Source organism: Larimichthys crocea, chromosome VII, assembly GCF_000972845.2.
Source record: "Larimichthys crocea isolate SSNF chromosome VII, L_crocea_2.0, whole genome shotgun sequence".
Classification (NCBI taxonomy): Eukaryota; Metazoa; Chordata; class Actinopteri; family Sciaenidae; genus Larimichthys; species Larimichthys crocea.
The window spans coordinates 13,237,795-13,258,955 of NC_040017.1; the positions used below are offsets into that span (position 1 = coordinate 13,237,795).

The window sequence follows — 21,161 nt, forward strand, 5'->3', positions numbered from 1 at the left end:
GATATATCGACTTATTTACAAGATGCTCTTCAGTGATAAGCATTTAGCTCTTTTTACTTTCTCAAGTTTGTGTGTTCCATCTCAAAAAATATGGCAGTCATGGCAAAGACTACACTTGCACACAGTTATAGAATCAAGAAGAAATGTGAATATGTGTGAAGGATGATACTTCAGTCCTCAAATATTATGTGTGCTGTAAGATGTTGAATGCCATCTGTTACTGTTTGGTTGCCAAAGTCTGAAAGTAACCTATTCATACTAAGTGTTAGTAATAAGATAGATAGATAGATAGATAGATAGATAGATAGATAGATAGATAGATATTGTCATTTTTATACTTATTTGCCGTGCTCTGTGCTTTATCCAGGGTTGGACTAAGTTCTATGAGTTTTCTTTGTCGGACCTCCGTGCTGGCTTTGAAATCATCGACAGGCTGTTTGAAGGTAGGAGATCTGGTAACAAACATTAGAATGCAGTGCAAGCTCCGCTCTGCAGCACATATGGTAATGAGAAATTGAATCTGTGGGTTATTTGATCAATTACCTCTTTAATTTACACTATCCCTGATAGAGCTTGACCTGGACTAATCAGCTCATTTGTATGTGTATATATGTGAGCTTGTGTATGTGTATATATGTGAGCATCTTCCCTTTGTTGTATCTTACATTTGTGTATGTACACGTGTTAATGTTCTGAGTGCACTCATTACTCACTCAGTTTGTGGATTTCTTTGTGCCTGTGTGTCTTCGTATCTTTCAAGGTGGTAAACCTTTCCAGTGGGAGTTTGTCCATGGCCTGTTGGAGAGTGCAATCTATGGTGGACGCATCGACAACCCCTCTGACCTCCGTATCTTACGCTCTTACCTGGAGCAGTTCTTCTCTGCAAATCTCCTCTCATCCTCTCTCTCAGCTGGTCAGAGAAGGAGCAGAGGAGGAACACGCTACTTTCCACCTCAGATCAGCCTCCCAAACTCTTGCTCCATATTGGTAGGTTGTAATTGTGACACAGTGGTGTAACATATGCAGTTGGCATGTTTAAATTCACAGTTGCAGGTGTAGGTGATGTGTGTAGATATTCAAGAAATAATATCTTGCTACAGAAAAAAAGGAGTGCCTCTAAAACTTTAAAGCTTAGGCTGTATCCTCGTTGGCTTCCTCTAATGGTCCCAGGTGCATTGGAAGCAAAAACAATTCAAAGAAACGGTATGGAATTAATGCTCCCATGCTTTTCACTGACTAGATTTACTATTCAGGGTTTGGTCAGTATTGGAGCTTCATTAGTCCATGTTGTGTTAGCACCAAGCTGGTTTATAAAGTAGCCACTACAGAGTCATCCAATTAGTCTTACACAATTGGTTGCGTTCTTTCTATCGCTTTGCATTCTGTTGATGCAGCTTAGCATACACAGAAAATAAGTGGACAAACCTATCAAAGACATTAGATTTCTGTTCACTCGAGTCGTGCTAGAATAAGTTAGCATACTGCAGATCCACTGAGAGACCATTCGCTACACAAAAGAAGTCGAATGGGCAATCTCTACAATTTAACAGTCAGTATCAAGTGAGAGTGCCAGATGGATGTTGTTAGAGAAGCTGCATCAAACTGTACAAACAATACACCTAATCAAAAATTATACAGCAGTATTCATCCTATACTACCACATAGCAATCTAACAAACATGCTACAAGTTTTGACTTTTTCAATTTAGTAACACATGTTGCTTGGAAATGTTGTCTTAGTGTCTTAGTGCCATGACAAAAATAGGCACTGTGCCAGCATTCTCTCTCTCTTTCTTTTTAGCATTTCTCTGTGTGACCTGTATGTGTCTGTGTATCTTCCCAGGACTACCGCAGCGTAATAGAGAATCTCCCTGAGGATGACAGACCCGCATTCTTTGGTCTGCCTGCCAACATAGAAAGATCCTCACAGAGAATCATCAGCTCCCAGGTGCACCCACACACGCACAGCCACCTGCTTCTTCCCACAAACACACATACTCACTACCACAACAATCTCCAGCACTACCTCACACATGCAGATATACAAAGGCACACACACACCATACACTCACACAAATATGTAAATGTGCACTCTCTTTAACTCACATACACTATAAACAAACAGGAAAGTACACAAGAACATTCATCAGTACACATGTCCATGCTCACAGAAGCACATACATGAGTATGGTTAATATAGGAGTAAATAAAATCTTATTGACATTTTCCTCTGTTATGACACTGCAGATGCAGTGTTGCAGGCCAGTAAACTCCCCAAAAGCATGAATTAAAAAAAATCAGGCATTTAAATGAAGATATACACAATGATATGTGTTTATCAGCAAGTGGATCTGGTCGTTACAAATGTTTTTGTAGTAGTTGCTACCAAAAGGAACTCACTTTGGCAGCAATTTTTTGCCTTCTCACTGCACTCGCTGTACCGAAAGGCAATTCATCTCCTAATTACTGTTCAAATTACACAGGTAATTACTTAGACTTACTTACTTTTCTGTTTTAACAGTTTATACTCTGTTAAGGTTTTAATACATACGTGTGTTTTTATCTTTCATCTTGCCAGGAAATCACCTCCATTCTGGGGATATAAAAGCAGTTTATTTTAGGGTCAGGACTTCAATTCAAGGTTAAAGCATTATACCAGGCAGCGATCCATTTATTTCACTATGAAATAAAATTCACCTTGCAGAGACATGAAACCAGGTCTAGATGGGTAATCAATCACAGTGAATATCATGTCTGCCTTTATCAGTGTCATTGTGTTGTCATTGTATTTGTAGCAATAATGCATCTTAAAAGGTGCAGTCGTGTGTGCAAACAAGGAAACAATGATGTATTTAGTATATTAGTGAACAAAAGGTTGAGGTTAGAAATTAAGAAATAGACAGGAGTTTCTCAACCTTGAACAGTCACCTCTACATGATACATTTTTTAACTGAACGTGCTCTTTAAAAACTTCTTGTGTCCTGTGACACAAACCTGGAGTCGTGCATAAGAGAGTTCAGGAAACCCAGATTAGAGGCCAGGGATTGAAGTGGAAGGGGAAGCAACACAAGGAATATTGAGACATGTTAGTGTGTGTGTGTGTGTGTGTGTGTGTGTGTGTGCGTGTGTAGTGACTGATGGACATTGCAGATTATGATGTAACTCAACGAAACAGTCTCACACATACACCAAATGTGTTATTTAACTGTTATGTGTGTTCAAGAGAGAGAGAGACTGCACCAAAAAAAAAAGCTAAGATACAATCATGAGAGATGGAAGAGAAACAGAATTTGGAGTGAATGGTGCATCACTGCACTGCTCCCTTTTGTGACCAGCCTTTTATTTTATTTTATTTTTTTCTTGTATGATTCGTACAATATAAAACAAAACCACTGTTTTCATAACAACTTCATACACCTGCTCATGGAAATGAAAGGGAGCCAAAATGAAAGGGAGCGATGAGATGTTTTTGTGTTTGTACATGTCTTTATGTTTGCAATTATCCACAGCAAACACACTTAAAACACACAGTGAACCATTACAGCTTGTGTATACACCCATGTGGGTGTGTTAATGCATTTAAGTCCATTCATACTGTCAGTGTGGTCTGCTGATCACTGGAACCACCAATGTAGTTTAATTCGCACAACTCCCACAAGGCCATTTTTGTGTGTGTTGTACTGTGTCTCTCTCCACCTATCTCCACTTGTGATTGTCTCCCCTCCTGTTGTCATTTGTCAATGTCACATTCTCTCTCTCTCTCTCTCTCTCTCTGTCTCTCTCTCTCTCTCTCTCTCTCTCTCTCTCTCTCTCTCTCTCTCTCTATCTCTCTCTCTCTGTCTCTGTCTCCCTAAAGACCCCACTGTCACTTTCTGGGGGTTGGACACTTAACCACACACTGAACAGAGCCCAGAGGACAGTCAGTGGGTGACATTAAAATGAATGCATAATCTTAGTGTGAATGACCTGAAATGGATTAGAATGGTCCTAAATGTCTACTGAGGATTGCCTCAGGCATACAGACACAATGTATAATGTGTGTGTGCATAATGTGTTAATTTGCAGTATTTAGCTTATAAGTAGGAACTAGCAAGTGATGTTCAGTTCAGTTGCCTTTTTATATCTTGAATAATAGCATCTGCGCTTGTGTTTCATACACAAAGTTCTGCTCAGAAGATCTGCTTTATTGAACATGAAAAATAGTCCCCTCATTAAAAACTGTGAGCCTCAGTCCTGGATTACACTTCATTAAACTGAAAGCTGTAACCAAATTGACTGAAAAACTGAACTTTCTTCCACATGCAGTAGACATTGTCTAGTAACTTTTTCTTCCCAGTTGGTTATGACAGTAAATGCAGTTGCTGTCTGGTAGTCATTGGTTGTGATAAGAATAAATCTTAATATATTTAAATCCCTATATATTTGAACCTCAATATATTTCAAATCCCCATCCACAGCTGCCCTCATTTTTACTGCTGTCAGGGTGAAGTTCTAGATTAGCTATCTGTTTTTTTATCCTTCTCTTTTTTGCTCTCTCTCCCTCTCTTTCTCTCTCGCTTACAAACACACACACACACACACACATGCACGTACACATTCACATACACACGCTTTCCCTCCTGAGCAGAGAAGATAAAGCAGGTGTTAGTAAAGAGTTCTCCTGGCCCAAATGAAAGCCATTTATCAGACGCTTTGCCTTCCTCACAACACACACACACACATATACAGAAACTCACACAATCACACAAACACACATGCACACACTGAGTCAAGATAAAAGCACTATCCAGGACTCTAAGCTTGAAGCTAAGCATGCTTGATTAGGTGTGTAAGGAGCTGTTAGGAGATGTGTTTGGGATTTGGCCTTTTTTCACTTGTAATATTCCAGGACATGAAACAATGTTGACTGTTACTGTGGAGTGTAGCCACCAGAGATACACCGATTTAAGAAGTTACTTTTTTAATCAAGCATTGTTTTAGAGTGAAATTAGCAAAAGTGCATATTTGATCTATTCACCTTTTACCCTTTATTACCTTTTTCACAAAAGACAATTGTGATTTACTAAATACTACAGTACAATACACAATACTGCCTTTTTTAAAATCATGTCTCACAAACAAATGCAACACTGATGACTGATTCAAGAAACCAGTGACTCTGTTCAACTTTTACAACATATTTGCTGATTTGTTTTTTAATTTTTTTTTCATTTGTTTGTATTTATAATTTGACTGACAGGTGATTTCCCAGCTGCGTGTCCTGAGCCGCTCAGTAGCAACAGGTTCAAAGTTTGACAGGGAGCTCTGGTCGAATGGACTTTCACCCATCCTTCACTTGTGGAAGAAACTCAACCAGGTATGTTTTTTGTTGTTTTTTTTTACCCCAATTACTTCCCATTCTTTCAGACTAATGACTACTGCTCATGCTGCCTTTTTTTCTGCAAACCAAACTGAAAAGCTTGCCCTATGAATTGCATCTTGATTTAATCTTGATAAAAACATTTTTAAGCTCCTTCCATAAAATTGTACTGGGAATACTGTTAAGATGTCTGGAGATCATATCTTAATTTCCACATGAGTGATTCAAAGTCTAATAGCTAAATTCCGACATATCTTATACCCATTTTGCCATCAAACTCATTGTATTTACTGAAAGATTAGTAAGAAAAACATTATTTTATTTTTCCTTTCAAGCATCGATAGCTCCATGCAAGTCTTTATTTGTATGCAAAATCATGTTTTTACATTGCTCATGGAGCAGTGACTAGTCTAAATTGAAAGCTGTGAAAGTTCATTGGAATTCGTAGAATTAGCATTAGTAGAGTCTTTTCTAATCAAAAAGTCATCTACCTCTACATTAAATAATTTAGCCACCATATTCCCTCTCTCGCACTCTGCCTCTCTTTTATTCACTCGCATGCTGTAAATCACACACCTCCCCTTTTCTTTCATTTGCACCTATGCCTCCCTCTCTCTTCCTCTCCCTCTCAGTATCTTGCAGGCAGAGTTGTTTTGTACTTACTGAGAGGAGAATGATTGACTGTGTTAATTGTTGCCATTGTATCACCAGCTAGCTTCCTTCAGATCACAATCTACCTCTGACCGTTTTCAATTAACTGGCCCTTTGTCGTCAGCTAACCTTTGGTGTTTGACCATCAGTGGATGAGTGTAGCTTGAATGCACGTTCTTTTGCGTGCACATTAGTTGTGTGCGTGTGCGTGTGCGTGCGTGTGTGTGTGTGTTGCTATTCAACTTAGGTGTGCTGCTGTATATGAATATGTAGATGCATTTCTGCACTTGCCTGTCAGTGTAAACTGTGTATGAAGAGATATGTATGTATTTATTTTAACAAATCTTCTGTGCATGAAACAGCAGACACTGTTTATTTGGCTGTTATGTTTTTGAATAGAGACCATAGCAGAGCTGTAGTCAAGCTGAATTTTTGCTCATTGTCTCATTTTTCTCTCGCTCTCCATTGTCAGCAGTCCTACTATCCCATTTTTTCCTCCTCTGCCTCTTACTGAGTAGATACGCAGAAAACAAAATGGGGTACAGGTGTGATACCTGCAACAGAATACAACAAATTATCAATATTTGTGCACACTTTTTGTATGTATTTGTGTTTATACGGAAATATGAACACAAACTCTTACACAATCCTACAATAGATCTCCATGTTAACTAATGTAAACAAATTGTCCCTCTGGTTTGCACTGCAGAGAGAGAGAAACAATGTCCTATCTACATCTTGTTATTGTGGATTATGAACTATGAACAGAAGAATTTAATGTACTGTATGTTGTGCTAAGAAAACCCACAGGGAACACTGGGAAGATATACGGTAGTAATGGAATAAATAATTTGAAAGGAAAAAAAAGATAGCATGCTAATGCACAGCAGCAGGTGCAAAATGCATTATACACCGTACTCTAAATGTCCGTACTGCTGTGGAGCAGCGGAAACTGATTTGTTGATGTATTGCCAACAGTGTTCCATTGATAAGAGGGACATAAAACAATGCTAACACAGCTGTACATTATCACACAGCAAGCCTTGAAGCACTACAGCCCAACATGAAAATGTCTATAGCTCTATAGATCATTCGAATGAGGATTGTCTAATTATATTTGCTGTCCTGTATGTAGAAAAAACATCTCTGCCCTCTCCGTCACTCGCCTATTTGTCTTTCTGTCTCGGAAAATGAATTTGTTCTGTCATGACTTTAACAGTCTATCTGTCCGATGTCTCGTCAACATGCCAATATGTCTGACTATCTATCAGGGTTCTACTCTGATCCACCAGAAGGTGGCTTCACCAACAGAAGGTCAGGGGTCACCGGTCTTGTCATTCATCACTCTGGAGCAGTTCAACGCCATCCGCTTGGTCCAGGTATGTCAAATAACCAGTGCTCTTAACTAACAACACACTTTTCATATTATTTCAGAAATGATTGCTACCCCAGCATTACATGAGCATTAGATTCATATATCTATACTACTGTATTAGTGCATGTTTATTGAATGCTTTCTTCAATACAAGCTTCCATTTGACTTCTTTAAGAAAGCAAAGTAACTAAATGAAAATAAAAACAATCACCCATGGTTAGTGAGCACACTAGTATGCTCGGTCAGTCAATCATAATGAACTAATTCACAGCAATCAAATGACAAGATGCAAAATGACACCCCAGGTACCAGTGCTCTAAAACTTTGGCACAGTATGAACACTGAACTTTAAGTGTTGTCACAGAGTATCCACCAATCCCTTGCTGCACTGAGCAAGGTCATCAGAGGGACCCAACTGCTAACTCCCGAAGTCCAAAAACTGGCCACCGCTCTGCTCAATCAAGAGGTAAGAAAGAAAGAGTGACTTTACAGTGTGAAGTGAATATTTTCTCTTCACTACATTCTTTTAGAGGTGAAGTAAAAAATGTTGTCATACAGTGATGAAGTTATAGCCACAGGGGCATGCACACATACAGTATACAGAGCTGACTTGTATACATCTAGCAAATGAAGCATGTATTCTTATGTGCATCCCCAGGCTGAGTGAAGACAAAGGGGATATGATGAGGTAGAGAAGGAGAGATGCACAATCAACCTTTTACTCCTTCTGTGTTTGTAATCTCCTGGGATACGCCTTGGGCATAGTTCCTTCTTTACTGCTTCTCTCTGCTCTCTTTTTATATTAATCAGCAAGTCTTTAGTCTTATCCCCATCTCTCTCCCAACCAACTTTTTATATTTTCTTCTCTCTTCCCTCTCTGACATATTCTTTTACTACAACTAGTGTGAAAGCCAAGGCTATGAAATGTGCTACAAGGTAGGGCTTTCTAATATAGGTGAAAGGAAAGGATTTTTTCCAATAACAATATATGACATGATATAAATCAAAGTAATGCTCACTGCACTGAAGACAAAATTATTTTTATGTGCAAAACAAAAACAGAAGACTGAGGCATCCATTATAATATATTGCACATTTCCCTGGAACATTTTTCCAATCAACTGTTTGCTTAGTCTGCAAAATCAGTGCTCACAGTCACAATATAGTAACACTCACATTAGCCAAACAAGAGTTGAAAAATTTATGATTCTCACGTTCCATTTAAGTCTCTCTGTGGTGTGACTTTTCAGAAATAAGGAGTAACAACTCAGTATATAAACCAGACAAGGTCTAACCTGTTGTACGCATTTATAACTGTTTTTTTCCTTTTGAATTGAACTGTATAACACTTTCTATGGCCCAAAGTAGTGAACGCAGCTTTTCTCCTTGTTGATCATTTCTAGGATGCATTTTAGACATTCTCTCTATTTTTGTTGTGCCTAATCAATATGCAGCATTTCAATGAGTTGTTTGATAATCAAACAGATTTATTTTGCTAGTTTTGTAGGGCAGTTTACCATAGCCAGTTTTATAAATTAAAATGAATAATTATGATCCAAAATATTGGCATAGGCCTGTTTCTGAGCCATTTTCTTCCAGAGACTAAGTGTATTGAACAAAAAATGCAGAGAGTAACCTTGGTCGAAAAAAGAACAGCAGCTGTCATCTTTGCTGATTCTGCTGTATGTTCTGGCAATCCACAAAATCCTAACATGATTATGGTGATCCCAACTGGCAATGATTTACATGAAGGCCAAAGTAAAAAACAAAGAAAACAACATGAAATGAATTGATTATTTATATTACAATAAGTTCTCTTGACTGGTTTTTAACAACTGATATAATTTTAAGGACTAGTGTGCAGTATTTAGTGGCATCTAGCAGTGTTTTGCCAATAGCAACTCCCTCCACTTATCTTTCTGTTCAAAATGTGTAAAGGGAAACTACAGTGGCCACATAATAATGCACAAAACGCACTCTCAAGAATATTTGATTTAATCCACAGTTTCCAAAGGCTTATTCTAAGGTAATAAAACATAACAGATAACATAATATATAATATACATACCATCTTTGCAAATTCTGTAAATAGACCTCCCTAACTAAAGTAACTGTCTCACCTTTTCACCCCAACTCTTCCTCTTACTAAAGGCCAAATTACATGTAATATTTCCACATTAGTTAACAAGTGGTTGGTGCTACTGCTGCTGTCATTACAACACAGAATGCAAATGAGACTAAGAGCCTTCACAGCAATTAACATTAGTTACAACTCTGCAGAGTGCAGTCTCCAACCCTGTACCATTATGTGTTTAGGCTACCACAACTGATTATCCCATTTTCAACCAAAGAACAGGAACAGGGAGAGCTGGTGATATGATTTATATCTTTTGGAAAATGGATAATTTAGGGTTGTAATGTTGTAAAAAAGTATGGCAGACACAGCTCTGGAAGTATCAGCTTCATTGCCCCTTTCCTCAGCTGTGCAGTAAAAAATAATTAGATACTTGGAAACTACCCAAGCATCAGAAGAAAATGGTAAGCAGCACTGCAAAATGGAAATAAATACCACCACTGCCTTTAAGTGGAAAGATCATTCATTTCGAGACATGAGGACAGACGCAGTGATGGCATTTTGATTAAAGGTTAAACAATCTTTAGTATCAGTCAGTTTTTCAGGGCCAGTTGTAGTAATTAGCATGAGCATAAATTCATTTGTCATCACGGTTACTTTCAAGCAAACTTGGAAATGCAAAATTAATTAAACTAATTAATCGCTTTTGCAATAAACTGCAATGCAATATCACCCATGCATACCTCATGAGGTAATGTCTGTAATTATAAGCATTGGTTGGAGTATGAATCAAATACATATTTTTTTGGAGAGAGTTTTCTTTGATTTTTTTTGTTGTTTGTTTCAGACAAATTAGGAGAGCTCACTCTTGGTCAGTGTATTTATTTTCTTTGTATGAAGACAACTTTATGGTCTGAACATGTACCTGGCATTCAGAATTACAGTTTTTCATGAAACGCTGCTGAAAATAATAAACAAATATATTTTAATCTGTGCTCTGTGCCAATAGCTCTGAAAGTGTATTTATTTTCTGGCAACATTAACATTGATCATAAATTATTAACAAATATTTGCAGTTTTCAGAAACAGAACTTAAGCTGCATGTTTGCGTGACAGTGTGACACAAACACAGGTACATACAAGAGACTTTTATTCCCATTATGACTTTTAGTTCCATTATGACTTCCAGCTTGAATAACATCAAATTCTTGGTCCGCTGTGTGTATTTGTGGCAGTTCTTTGATCTCTTGTTTCACAGTTTAAGCAACACAGACTGCCTAACCTGTTCCAGAGTTAACAGTTGTCTCTTCAGGCAAGCTTTCTTTTACCACCTACATATAAATGTTACGTTTGCCAGTGCCTTCCAAAATGCCACTTGAGCATTTCTAAGCTACACACACAAGCGTTTTGGAATCAGCCACCTCTTTGGTTAAGGTGTGGTTGAGGCTCGGTAACTAAAACTACTGAATTAGCATCTGGAAAGAATCTTGTCATTGTTAAAGGAAACCAGCGTTGGTTGTACTTTTGTACATTCATCCACCCCTCCTCACCCAAACTTTCCTGCTATGGAATGTCTGTTCTGTGAATGTTTGTTTTAATCTTTTTTATAAAATGAGCAATGCTGTCCACAGGAAAAAACAGCAGCATTTGTTGTTTCTGTGGTAGATTTTTTATTATTTTTTTTTACACCAAACCACTGAGGCAGTGCAACCCTAGCAAAGTTAAATGTGTTTTTTAGTTTCAGTGCTAGACAAAGCTCATCAGTGGATGGATGAACAAAAAAAATGTACCATGTACTGACATAATGAGCCACACACACAACATTTGAGTACACAAGAGTCTTACATACACAAAAGTGGCACTGTGATGCTTAGAGTAGCATTTCAGTATAGTGTAACAGGTCAAATATTTAGGCTTGTTCATACAGTAAGACAGCAACTTACTACATACAACTACATATTCTGCTCCGCTTAAAATTTTTGATAGCAGAAGTTTAGAAGAAAACATGGATTGGAAACATAGATAGATAGTTTTTTTAGCCTGACCACAGTGGTGGTGCAGCCTAGGAGATTGCATACCCTTTGTAACTGATGCACAGTGTTTAGAGATTTCAAAGTGAGCCAACAGTTTTGTCAGATTTATCTGTCTGTGTTGCACAATTATGTAATAGTGACTTTGGAAGCCTTTAGTGATCATAGAGGGGACAGGAAACGTGGCTTTTATTTCTGCTTTACCAACTTTATTTCAAAAATAGCTGAGGGAAAAATCTTGTGACCTTTTGGGTATGAAATTAGCCACTTTCCCTTGAAGAATGTCTTCAACACAGCTCAGTGAATCTGCACTCTTCCTGCTATGTGTGGCTCTGGCTCTCTGAGTTGACAGCTGCGTTCAGTCAACCACACAGCAGCCTGACCGAAGCATGTAGCTTACTGATTGCAGAATGTCCACAATTAAAATAGCATAGTATACTTTGCCTTCTTGCTGACACTTGTTTTTTTGTAATGTGTTTGATCATTATGGTTCTAAATAACTTCTAATCCTCTTTGTGCCTGTTTGTCTGTCTCAGTGCCCTTTGACATGGCAGAATAAATGGGAGGGACCAGAAGAGCCAATGCAGTACCTCAGAGCTGTAGTAACACGGGCTCTGGCCATAGAGGTAACAAGGCATGCATGTGTATACATAAAGACACACATTCTGGACTCTCTTTCGCTGTCTGTCTCTCTTCCTTTCTTTCAGGGGAATAAAACTCCCACAGGTCTGCTACTCTCTGTTGTGAACAAAAAAAAAAACAGTAGTAGCATTTCTGGGGGACAACTAGTAGTAAAGGCATTTGCTGACAGGCTCAGTGGTTATTAAAAAATCCAGATGCCCCTGGGAGTCTTCTGTGGTACTAAACTCATGGCCTGGGAATGAGACTTAAGAGGCCTAAGAGTTTTTAAATCAGCATTAACATAATGATTGAGGGGATCTGTTTAAATCCATGGTGCATTTATATCCCATAAGAAGCCTTGTCGTCCAGTTGTGATGAATGTTACTTGAGGACACTCCAGAAGAAAGTGGGACCATACACCTTTTTCTTTTTTCATTTTCCCATATGACAAGAGCCCTTTTGCTCAGCCTGGGTCGAGGAACCAAACTTCCAGGTTATGGCTCAGACTAAAATTATTTATGACTGGTCTAGGCAATATGTTAACTAAAACTATGCCAGAGAAATTCTAATGCTGTTTTCAAAAGCACTTCATAAATAAAAGTGTATTATTATACAAAAGCACAAGGTTCTGGGAAGTGTTTGTCCTTGGTTGGTGCCAGGAAATAAAGGTTCTGGCTGAAGATCCTCTCCATCTCCTCTCGACTGTGTTTGACTGTACGCCTACCTCAATATGCTCTGGCAGACTAGAATACACACACATACACACACACACACACTCAGAAATTATTTATCTCTACGTGAATTTGATGCTTTTGATTATTCGTGTGGGCGAGCTTCACTGCCTGTGTCTGCCTGTCTGCTGGCCATCCTGCCTGCCTGCCTACCCATCTGTCTGTGTGGGTATCTCCCTGTCTGCCCGCCTCTTTCTGCGTTCCATCTGTCTTCATGCGTGTCTATCTGGAGGCTGCACTGTCCTTAACTGTCTATTTCTGCCCATCAGTACTGAGTGATATCTCTGTTTGCAGTGTGTCTGTGTCCTGTTAGCTAATCAGTCTAATAAAGGCAGAGACGGTCAGAGCTGCTGCTGTGTGGAGCTGCTGAAGAATAAAGAGCTAACAGCACAGCCATGCACCCTAGGCGCGCAGGATGACCTTGAAAACACCCACTCACACACATATGCACACAAATAATATGCATACCAACACGTATTCACTCTCTGTATTATTAATACCTCAAATTCTCGGTGCGCATGTCCTTCCATGTGTGTGTGTGTGTGTGTGTGTGTGTGTGTGTGTGTGTGTGTGGTAAGTGCATGTGCATCTTCCTCCAAATATGTGAGTATAGGCTCGCATTTGTGCATATTTTTTTCTTGACATAATGCCCATCCCAATTTATCTCTCAAGCCAGTGGAGACTGATGTGCTAAAAAGGAATCCATTTATAATAGACATTGGATCAGATTTTTGCTCATTCTGTCTCTATTTGTCTGCAATTTTCCTCAGCTGACCTCCAAATCCACTCGTTTCTATGGTGACTTAAAGAAAACTGCCTATTAGGAAGAATAAAATGCAAAGAAGGGCCTGGAATAGATCCAAGACTTCAATCTTGGGTCATGTCTCAAAGCGTAAATCTGGCCAATGCAGCCATACAGGGTTATACCATCATACTCTTGGCTGTACTGTAAGTGCAAACAAGACAGTGAAGTCAGTTGTTGTGCCACTCTGCAACATACCCCCCTAAAGGAAAGGAAAACATACACACTGAGAGCTAAGATTATGTTGTGAGATATCAGGTTAGGTCCTTTGACAAAAATAACTAGTTTTGGCAGTGACACAGGAGGAGGATGTTTACCCGATCAAAGCAGGTGTTGCTGAATAAGGCTGACTGCATCAGCAACTGCGTACTTGTATCTGTATACAACGTTTGTTGTTTTTTATTATCTACCTACACTAACACATCTCTGTCTCTGCATGCATGTGCCTGCATCGGTCTATGTATACAGGAGATAAACTCAAAAGGGAATTTGTATGCATGTGTGTGCACACACTGTTTTCCTATTAGCAGGTGATGCTATCTTGTTGATGTGGCAATGAAAGGAGACATTAAATACTCTACCGTTTGCACATGTGCCCTTTGTAACATTTTCTATCTCTCATTAACAAATACACACGGACTCAGATTGGAAATTCTGATCGTTCAAATCACAGATCAATGTTCTAACCAGAATACCAATATTTTTATTTTACTATTCACGGTGATGGTGAATATTTAAAATAAATATGTGAAGTATTCAGAGCCAGCTCTATTTGTGTGAAATTTCACCACTTGAACTGAAGAAAATTGTATTCTCATTATCTTTCATTGATCCACTAAATGTTTTGCCTTACTCCTGTGTGGAACTTGATTTTATGCCTGAATTATGTGCTGTCTCGAAGTGTTTATTTGTTATTTGCTAGGTGTTTGGTCCATTAATCTGTGTGTCTCTCTGTGTATGTGTGTGTCTCTTTGTACATTTGTTTATACGCGTGTGTATCCAGAGTTGGGTGGAGCGTGCAGGCAGACATGCTCTTCTGTCAGACACCTTAGATCTAGCTGAGCTCTTCCACCCTGACACCTTCCTCAACGCTCTGAGACAGGAAACCGCCAGGTAACAGTGAATGCTTTTGAGTTTATGTGTGACAGAAGGAGCACACGTGCAAAGGTTAATCACATAATTTTTTTTTTTTACGGTTTTAGGTCCATGGGTTGTTCTATGGATAGTTTGGTGTTTGTCTCATCATGGAGGAGTCCCATTGTGCAGGCCAAGCTGCAAGTCAAGGTAGAATTACAACAAGAACACATTAACTTACAGATCATGTATGCAGATACACACTGCTCCTTCCCAGCAGCAGATGATGGCACTATAAACGAGGCAGACTCTGGCTGAGTGATAATTGGAAAATAATGGAGTAGAAGACTGTAAGAATAGAAAACAGATGCAGGATCTGAAAGAGAGAAGAACTGTAGAAAGAAAGCATATCCATAGAGACCAGTCTGCTGCCTTTGAGTCACCTTTAGTCTCTCTCTGCTACAATTGAAGGACTGTGAGCTCACATAATGTACAATACCACTCTCAGTCTTCTTTCTTTCCCTTTCAGAGATTTCATGATTCAAGGGTGATACAATTTTATTGTCTGCAACTTAAATACTTTTAGACATTTGTTTCTTTCCTGTCATGCCAATAAAAATTGGCTCGACTTGACTTGCACTTAGTCGAAATATACAAAGAGAGAGGGGAAGGGTGGGGGTGCTCAAAAAGAGGCTGCAGCTGCAGGGAGGGAAGGAAAATGTTCAGACATCTGACAGAGAAAGAGAAAGGGGATAATTGTTGTTCAGCAATGAGCTCTCTTACACACACACACACACACACACACACACACACACACAGTAGCTTTTTCTGGATTTGTCTCTCACTCACTCTCTTGCCTTTCCCTCCCCAGATTATGGTGATTTAGTAGTTGTCTGTGTATGTTTGACTTGACGCCAGAGTTCCCTTTATTGTCTGGCCTACTGTGGAAAATCCCTGAGTCACTGGGCTGAATTTACTCACTTACTATAAACACTCAATGCTCTGCTCGTGTACAATGTGCATAACATGCAAGTTAATGTGGTGACAGCGATCTGTGTCGTCATTTCTCTTTGTTTTCATACACTTTGTCCTCTTTTCTGTCTTTTAACTTTTCTCTTTATCATCTAAACCTGGCCTATGTTTTAATCTCTCCTCTCTATTTCTCTTCTCCTCAAATCACTTTGATTCCCTTTTTTTTTTTGTCTTTTTGACTCCATGTCCCTGATCTCCTTTCATTCTCACACATCTCCTCTCTGGCTCTTCTTCCAGGTTGGAGGTCTCCAGTTGGAGGGTTGTGGTTTTGATGGTGTTCATCTTTGTGAGAATCAACATGACTCTCCCAGTGTGTCAGCGGTCCCTCCCTGTTACATGGCCTGGGTTCCACAAGTATGTATTATTTCATACTCTCTGATATAATCATGAAACTAACAGTGATGGTAAATCCTAAGGGTGTGGATTATTGTTTTTGTGGTGTAGCTGAGAAACACCTGTAATTATTTTATCATTGTAATACATGTAAACCACTTAATATATATACAGTGCTTGTGCATACATTAATTAATGCCTGCGTTCTACATCTTGATCCCAGAACTCTGCTGCTGACTCCACTGCATCAGAGGAGAGTATCTGGCTGCCTCTCTATACGAGCTCAGAGAGAGTGAAGGTGGTCACACACATCTGTCTGCCCTGTGGAGCAAACCCCAACCAGTGGATACAAACCGGAGCTGCTCTCTTTCTCAAACAGCAGTGAAAGAACGTCATCTTAGTGAGGACAAGCACAGTAACAACAGGGGGTTTTGTCAAGCACTGTAAGCCTTAGGTGGTGATGATGTTGTCATGAAAGGTAGATTTGACTGGGTAAACCAATAACAGGACAAATTTGTCTGCATCATTTTCTGATTAAGCGCCTTAGCTTGGAGACCTTGCTGTTACTTAATGTCACTATCATTTCTCTAATATGATACAAGGGAATGTACCAGAAGAGAAGAAAACAACAACACTAATACATTAATTATACTTCATTTCTTTTCCTTTCATGGACCTTTCATGGGTAGACAGCGAAATGGAGCAGCCATAACATCCATAGAGAGATAAAAACATGGCCCGCAGGTTGTAAAAAGCTTTGATACCTCTGAATTCTCATTCAGTTAGCCTTATAAAACACTACTCCATTCATCTTATACATTTCATATAGTAGTGTACAACTGTATATCTGTAATTCTTGTTATTGTGTTGAAAGAGTTTTTAAAGGAAGCAGCAGCATCCAAATTTCATGTTTGCATCATGTATTTTGTGTATTTTGCTGAAAGTCTTTGTCTTGAACAGTTATTTTTGTTGCCTGAGTGTATTTTTGAGTTGTATTTATTCACAATAAAGATCATTCATTGCTATATGAGTTTGTAACAGTAGTCACTAACATGTTTTAATGCGGTGGATGGTGAGGAACTCAAACTCTGTTAATTTTATTTTAGTTCAGCAGCAGCAGTATTATTGTTATAGAAGTTGAGAATAATATTGACAAAGCACCAACACAGAGGCGTGTGTGTGTTTCAGAGCTGGGCTGACCCTCCACCTCACATTATCAGTAGTCACAACTGTTCAACAGTAAACAATACAGATCACAGTTCACTCTGCCTCTGACTCAAATCTGCTGAAACAGGCATGAAACGCCTCAGTGTTTGTTCCCAAACCAAATGGTGGTTGTCTGTCTGTCTCTCTCTTTCACACGCACACACACACACACACATTAGCACACACACAAACATTCATACAAGCACTTAGTCCCTAAAGTCTGTGTGATTGGTTGTGAGTTGAGGTTGAGCGGAGTCAGTGAAACCATGATGGATGGCCACAGAACTACAAGGGATTGTGTGAGGTGTGTGTGTTTTTTGCGTGTGTGTTTGTGTATGAATCCATCCAAGAGCATCAAATTTGATTGATGGCTTAATTAAGTGTTGTATGCCCCACCCCCCACCCCCCACCCTCAGTTCTCCTGTTTTCTCTTCGTGTTTATGCAATTTTGCAAATGTTTGCGAGTGTTTCCGTGTGTCCACTCTTCCGTGAATGTGTGTGTTTGTGGAGACAGAAAAGGATTGCATTGAGGAAGGAGCGGGTATTGTGTGTGCACTGCAGTGTGACAAAATGGGAGTGAAATGGAACAGCAGGTTTAAAAAGGAGAGAGGATTGGATTTCGGCGAAACACGGCCCTCTGGGTCAGAGAGACACAGGGATGGAGGCAGTGAACGAGGGGGAGAGGTGATGCGGGGAGTGAGGGAGAGAGAGAGAACAAAACCTGTTGTAGAAAATTGTAGAGAAACAGGAAAATGAGGACTGCACAAGGGATAGAGGGTGGGAGAAAGGGAGGGGTCAAAGGCAAAGAGATGGATGACTTGATGCTTTGGCAATATTGTCTTTGTTACACTCATGCCAATAAAGTATACTGAATTGAATTGGATGGAGCGGGTTAGGGCAAGTACTGAGTGAGTTATGGAAAAATGAACAGGAGGGCAGAGTGTGAAAGAGAGGGAGCAAATAGATAATATTCATTCAAGTGATACTACAGTCTATATAGCTATTTCTTTACTAGGCTGGCAGCTCAGCTGTTCCTCATATTTTCTGCAATCTTGAACAGTAAAAAAATGAAAAACCTTTTGACCAATACCTTTAATGTTTACCAATACCATTTGCACACATGCACATTTAGCATATTCGTTAAATGTTGCTGTAAAGTCAAAACCAACACTCTTGATTTTCCAGAGCTTGTCAAACATTGTAGAAATGTGATTCAAAAGTGTTGTTGCACAACTCTTCTGTTAAGTTTTGTTGACTGCTAATCCTGCAGGCAGAGGTGGGAAATTAACATCAGCATTGCAGCAAAGTGGAAATGCTTTGCCGAGGGCTTGTTTCTGAGGTAATGAGTTTGTCTTTATCGCAAATTAGCATGCCAGGTTTGGGAAACTATTGTGATAAAATTCAATGACGTTCAGTAGCTGCTTTTAGTAAAATGCTTGTTTGGACTTTTGATCACAAACCCACACAATATGAGTCATTACCAAACATACGTCACATTCAGATTTCTCTGACGTTACTGTTAAAATCAACGGCCATTGAGTCACATTCACTAAATAATTCTCTCCATCCTCTCTCTATGCTTATTTCTTTTTCACTTTTATAACCCGCCTTCAATTCTTTTACAACTTCCTCCATTCATCCTTCAATGACGTCCACCATGCACAGTGTTTGGGTCCTACAACACTTATGTAAAGCTTGCCTATGCGAGACATAAACACTTTTTTTCTATCTGATAATCTTTCTGTCACGTGTATTTGTGACAGCTAGTCTAAATAAATACTAAGAAACATGAAGATATAAACACAAACGCTGTTTCATTTGTTTTCCTATCCTGTAGATCTGTAATCATTTCTTCTCAGAATGGAGTCACATTTTTTTTGTTTAACAACATTTAGTCTGTCTTTACAAAGCTCTGACCCTACTGTTTTTTATATACTCAGCATGCTAACTAAGTCAAGATCTGGTGGGTCCCCATAAACAATAATGGTAAAATGTTTTGGGTTCCTGCACGAGTCTAGATTTCTCATTTGGGTTTCCGGATTTAAAATGTTAATCACTGCTGCATCAGACGTCAGCCACATTTCAGTACGAAAACCACAGAAACCATTTTGATGAGCCACAGCCAGCTGCAACGTCGGACTGACTAAGACCCGAATTCACTTATAATGCAGCCAGACTCAAATCATCAGCCAACACCATAACATTGTGCACACAAGGAATACAACACATTAGTCAGATATGAAAATAAAAATGCACTTTTTTTTTCATTATACATCAAGTCGGGATTTTAAGAAGGCTTTAGGACTGCAGTCTGGTCTCTGGTGCTGACACCTACTATTTCTATCATCTTCACTGTGGACACATTTCACTCTTCTGTTCCACCCAATAAACACCATGGGCAGCAAAAGATGTCACAGTATGACCCACCACAGCAGAGTGTTTTCAGGAGTGGGAATTGAGAGGAAAAGCTAACTCCATCGACAGGATGCTCAGGAGGAGGAGGAGGATGGAAAACTGCTGAAAATAAACTCCACAGTGGAGGAAGTGTGGAGTGAGACGGGGAACATCATCAGCAGGAAGGCAAACTGTTCGAGAGGATGAATGGCATCAACCCGGTTTCTAGCAGGTTTGATTGACACAGGGACCTAGTCACAATAACCAGTAACCATAATACTGGGCTTGATGTTTAACATACCTATATATCGATTTAACATTTAACACAATGCAATAAAATAATGAATGAGGTTGTTGTTATGATATTATGTTATAAGCATCATTGTACCTCAGCTTAAGCCAAAACAAAAAGGTTGCTTCTAACCTAATCACCGTTTTAATGCACCACCCGATGAGCAAAAACAAACACCCAGGATGAGACCAACAGGTGCATGCTGGGTTTGGCTATCATGCTCATGGTGGAGCCTCCAGCAGTGTCTTTGCTGAGGAGTTTCTACATTCAGTGTGTGTGTGCGTGTGAGAGAGAGAGTTTTATGACTGTAGTCATATTTTTGTAGTCTGCTTGTGTGCCTGTGTTTTTTTGTTGTTGCCAATTTCATATGTAAATAGGGATGTGCCATCCCCGGGAGATGATTGGTGGACTGATTCCAGGCCCTGGTGGTTCCCAGACTGCAGCTGGGAACCACCTGACACATAAGGAGCCAAGATGGCCGCTGTCATGTGGACAACCAGCACTTCCTCATCCTCTTCCTCTCCCAACCAGCCACATGAAAACCTTTGTTCTAGACTGGAAGTAGTTTTTGTTTGGATAGTAGGGGTGGACTGCCGTTTTGAGTTGATCTTGTTTTCTCCTGTTTTGTTAGTTAGGGAGATAAGTCTATTTTCATTTATTTTCTGAGGTAAGTGATTTATTTTCCAGATAGAATTGTTTTGGTTGTTGTTTTGGCCTTGGTCCACCCTGAAGCTGATATCTTAGTTCTCATTCTGCGCCAAAACTTTCTGAAAACTTGGCCTGGATATATTTTGCATTGAGAGAAGTTGAAACCTGCAGCAGATGGTGGAGGACTTCATGGCTCACAGAATGACGTTCAGACAGGTGAGTACAACAACAAACTCACTGAACACAGGGTAGTACGTAATCACTGCGTTGCTTAGAAACATAGAGTTGTGCGTATGCGTTAAAACTGTGTGTTAAAACTCTCTCTCTCCACTTTAATATGTTGGCTGCAGCTGCTGTGGAGTTTATTGTGTCTTTACCTCTCTGCCCTCTGCCATGGTGATGCTTTATATGTTTAAGGTTACACCACTGCTGCAGTGTCCATAGCTCTTTATTTATTGTTTATTCTCATAAGGCCATACTGAGGAAGACATCATATTTAGAATTAATAATTGTTGTATACACAGGCTGCAAAGCTCCATC

At 39.4% G+C, this 21,161-nt stretch overlaps 1 protein-coding gene across 1 annotated transcript in view; it reads left to right on the top strand.

The window, feature by feature from the left end:
• LOC113746171 (cytoplasmic dynein 2 heavy chain 1-like) overlaps positions 1-17,106 on the top strand; it is a 29,226-nt gene extending 12,120 nt beyond the window's left edge. Inside the window, exons 6-16 of the mRNA XM_027280881.1 lie at positions 368-443; positions 761-987; positions 1,843-1,947; positions 5,239-5,355; positions 7,281-7,388; positions 7,749-7,850; positions 12,025-12,114; positions 14,646-14,755; positions 14,845-14,926; positions 15,986-16,102; positions 16,305-17,106. Of these exons, the coding sequence (XP_027136682.1) occupies positions 368-443; positions 761-987; positions 1,843-1,947; positions 5,239-5,355; positions 7,281-7,388; positions 7,749-7,850; positions 12,025-12,114; positions 14,646-14,755; positions 14,845-14,926; positions 15,986-16,102; positions 16,305-16,466 (1,296 nt within the window). The 3' untranslated portion in view covers positions 16,467-17,106. The remainder of the gene's footprint in view (positions 1-367; positions 444-760; positions 988-1,842; positions 1,948-5,238; positions 5,356-7,280; positions 7,389-7,748; positions 7,851-12,024; positions 12,115-14,645; positions 14,756-14,844; positions 14,927-15,985; positions 16,103-16,304) is intronic.
• Positions 17,107-21,161: the final 4,055 nt, after the last annotated feature.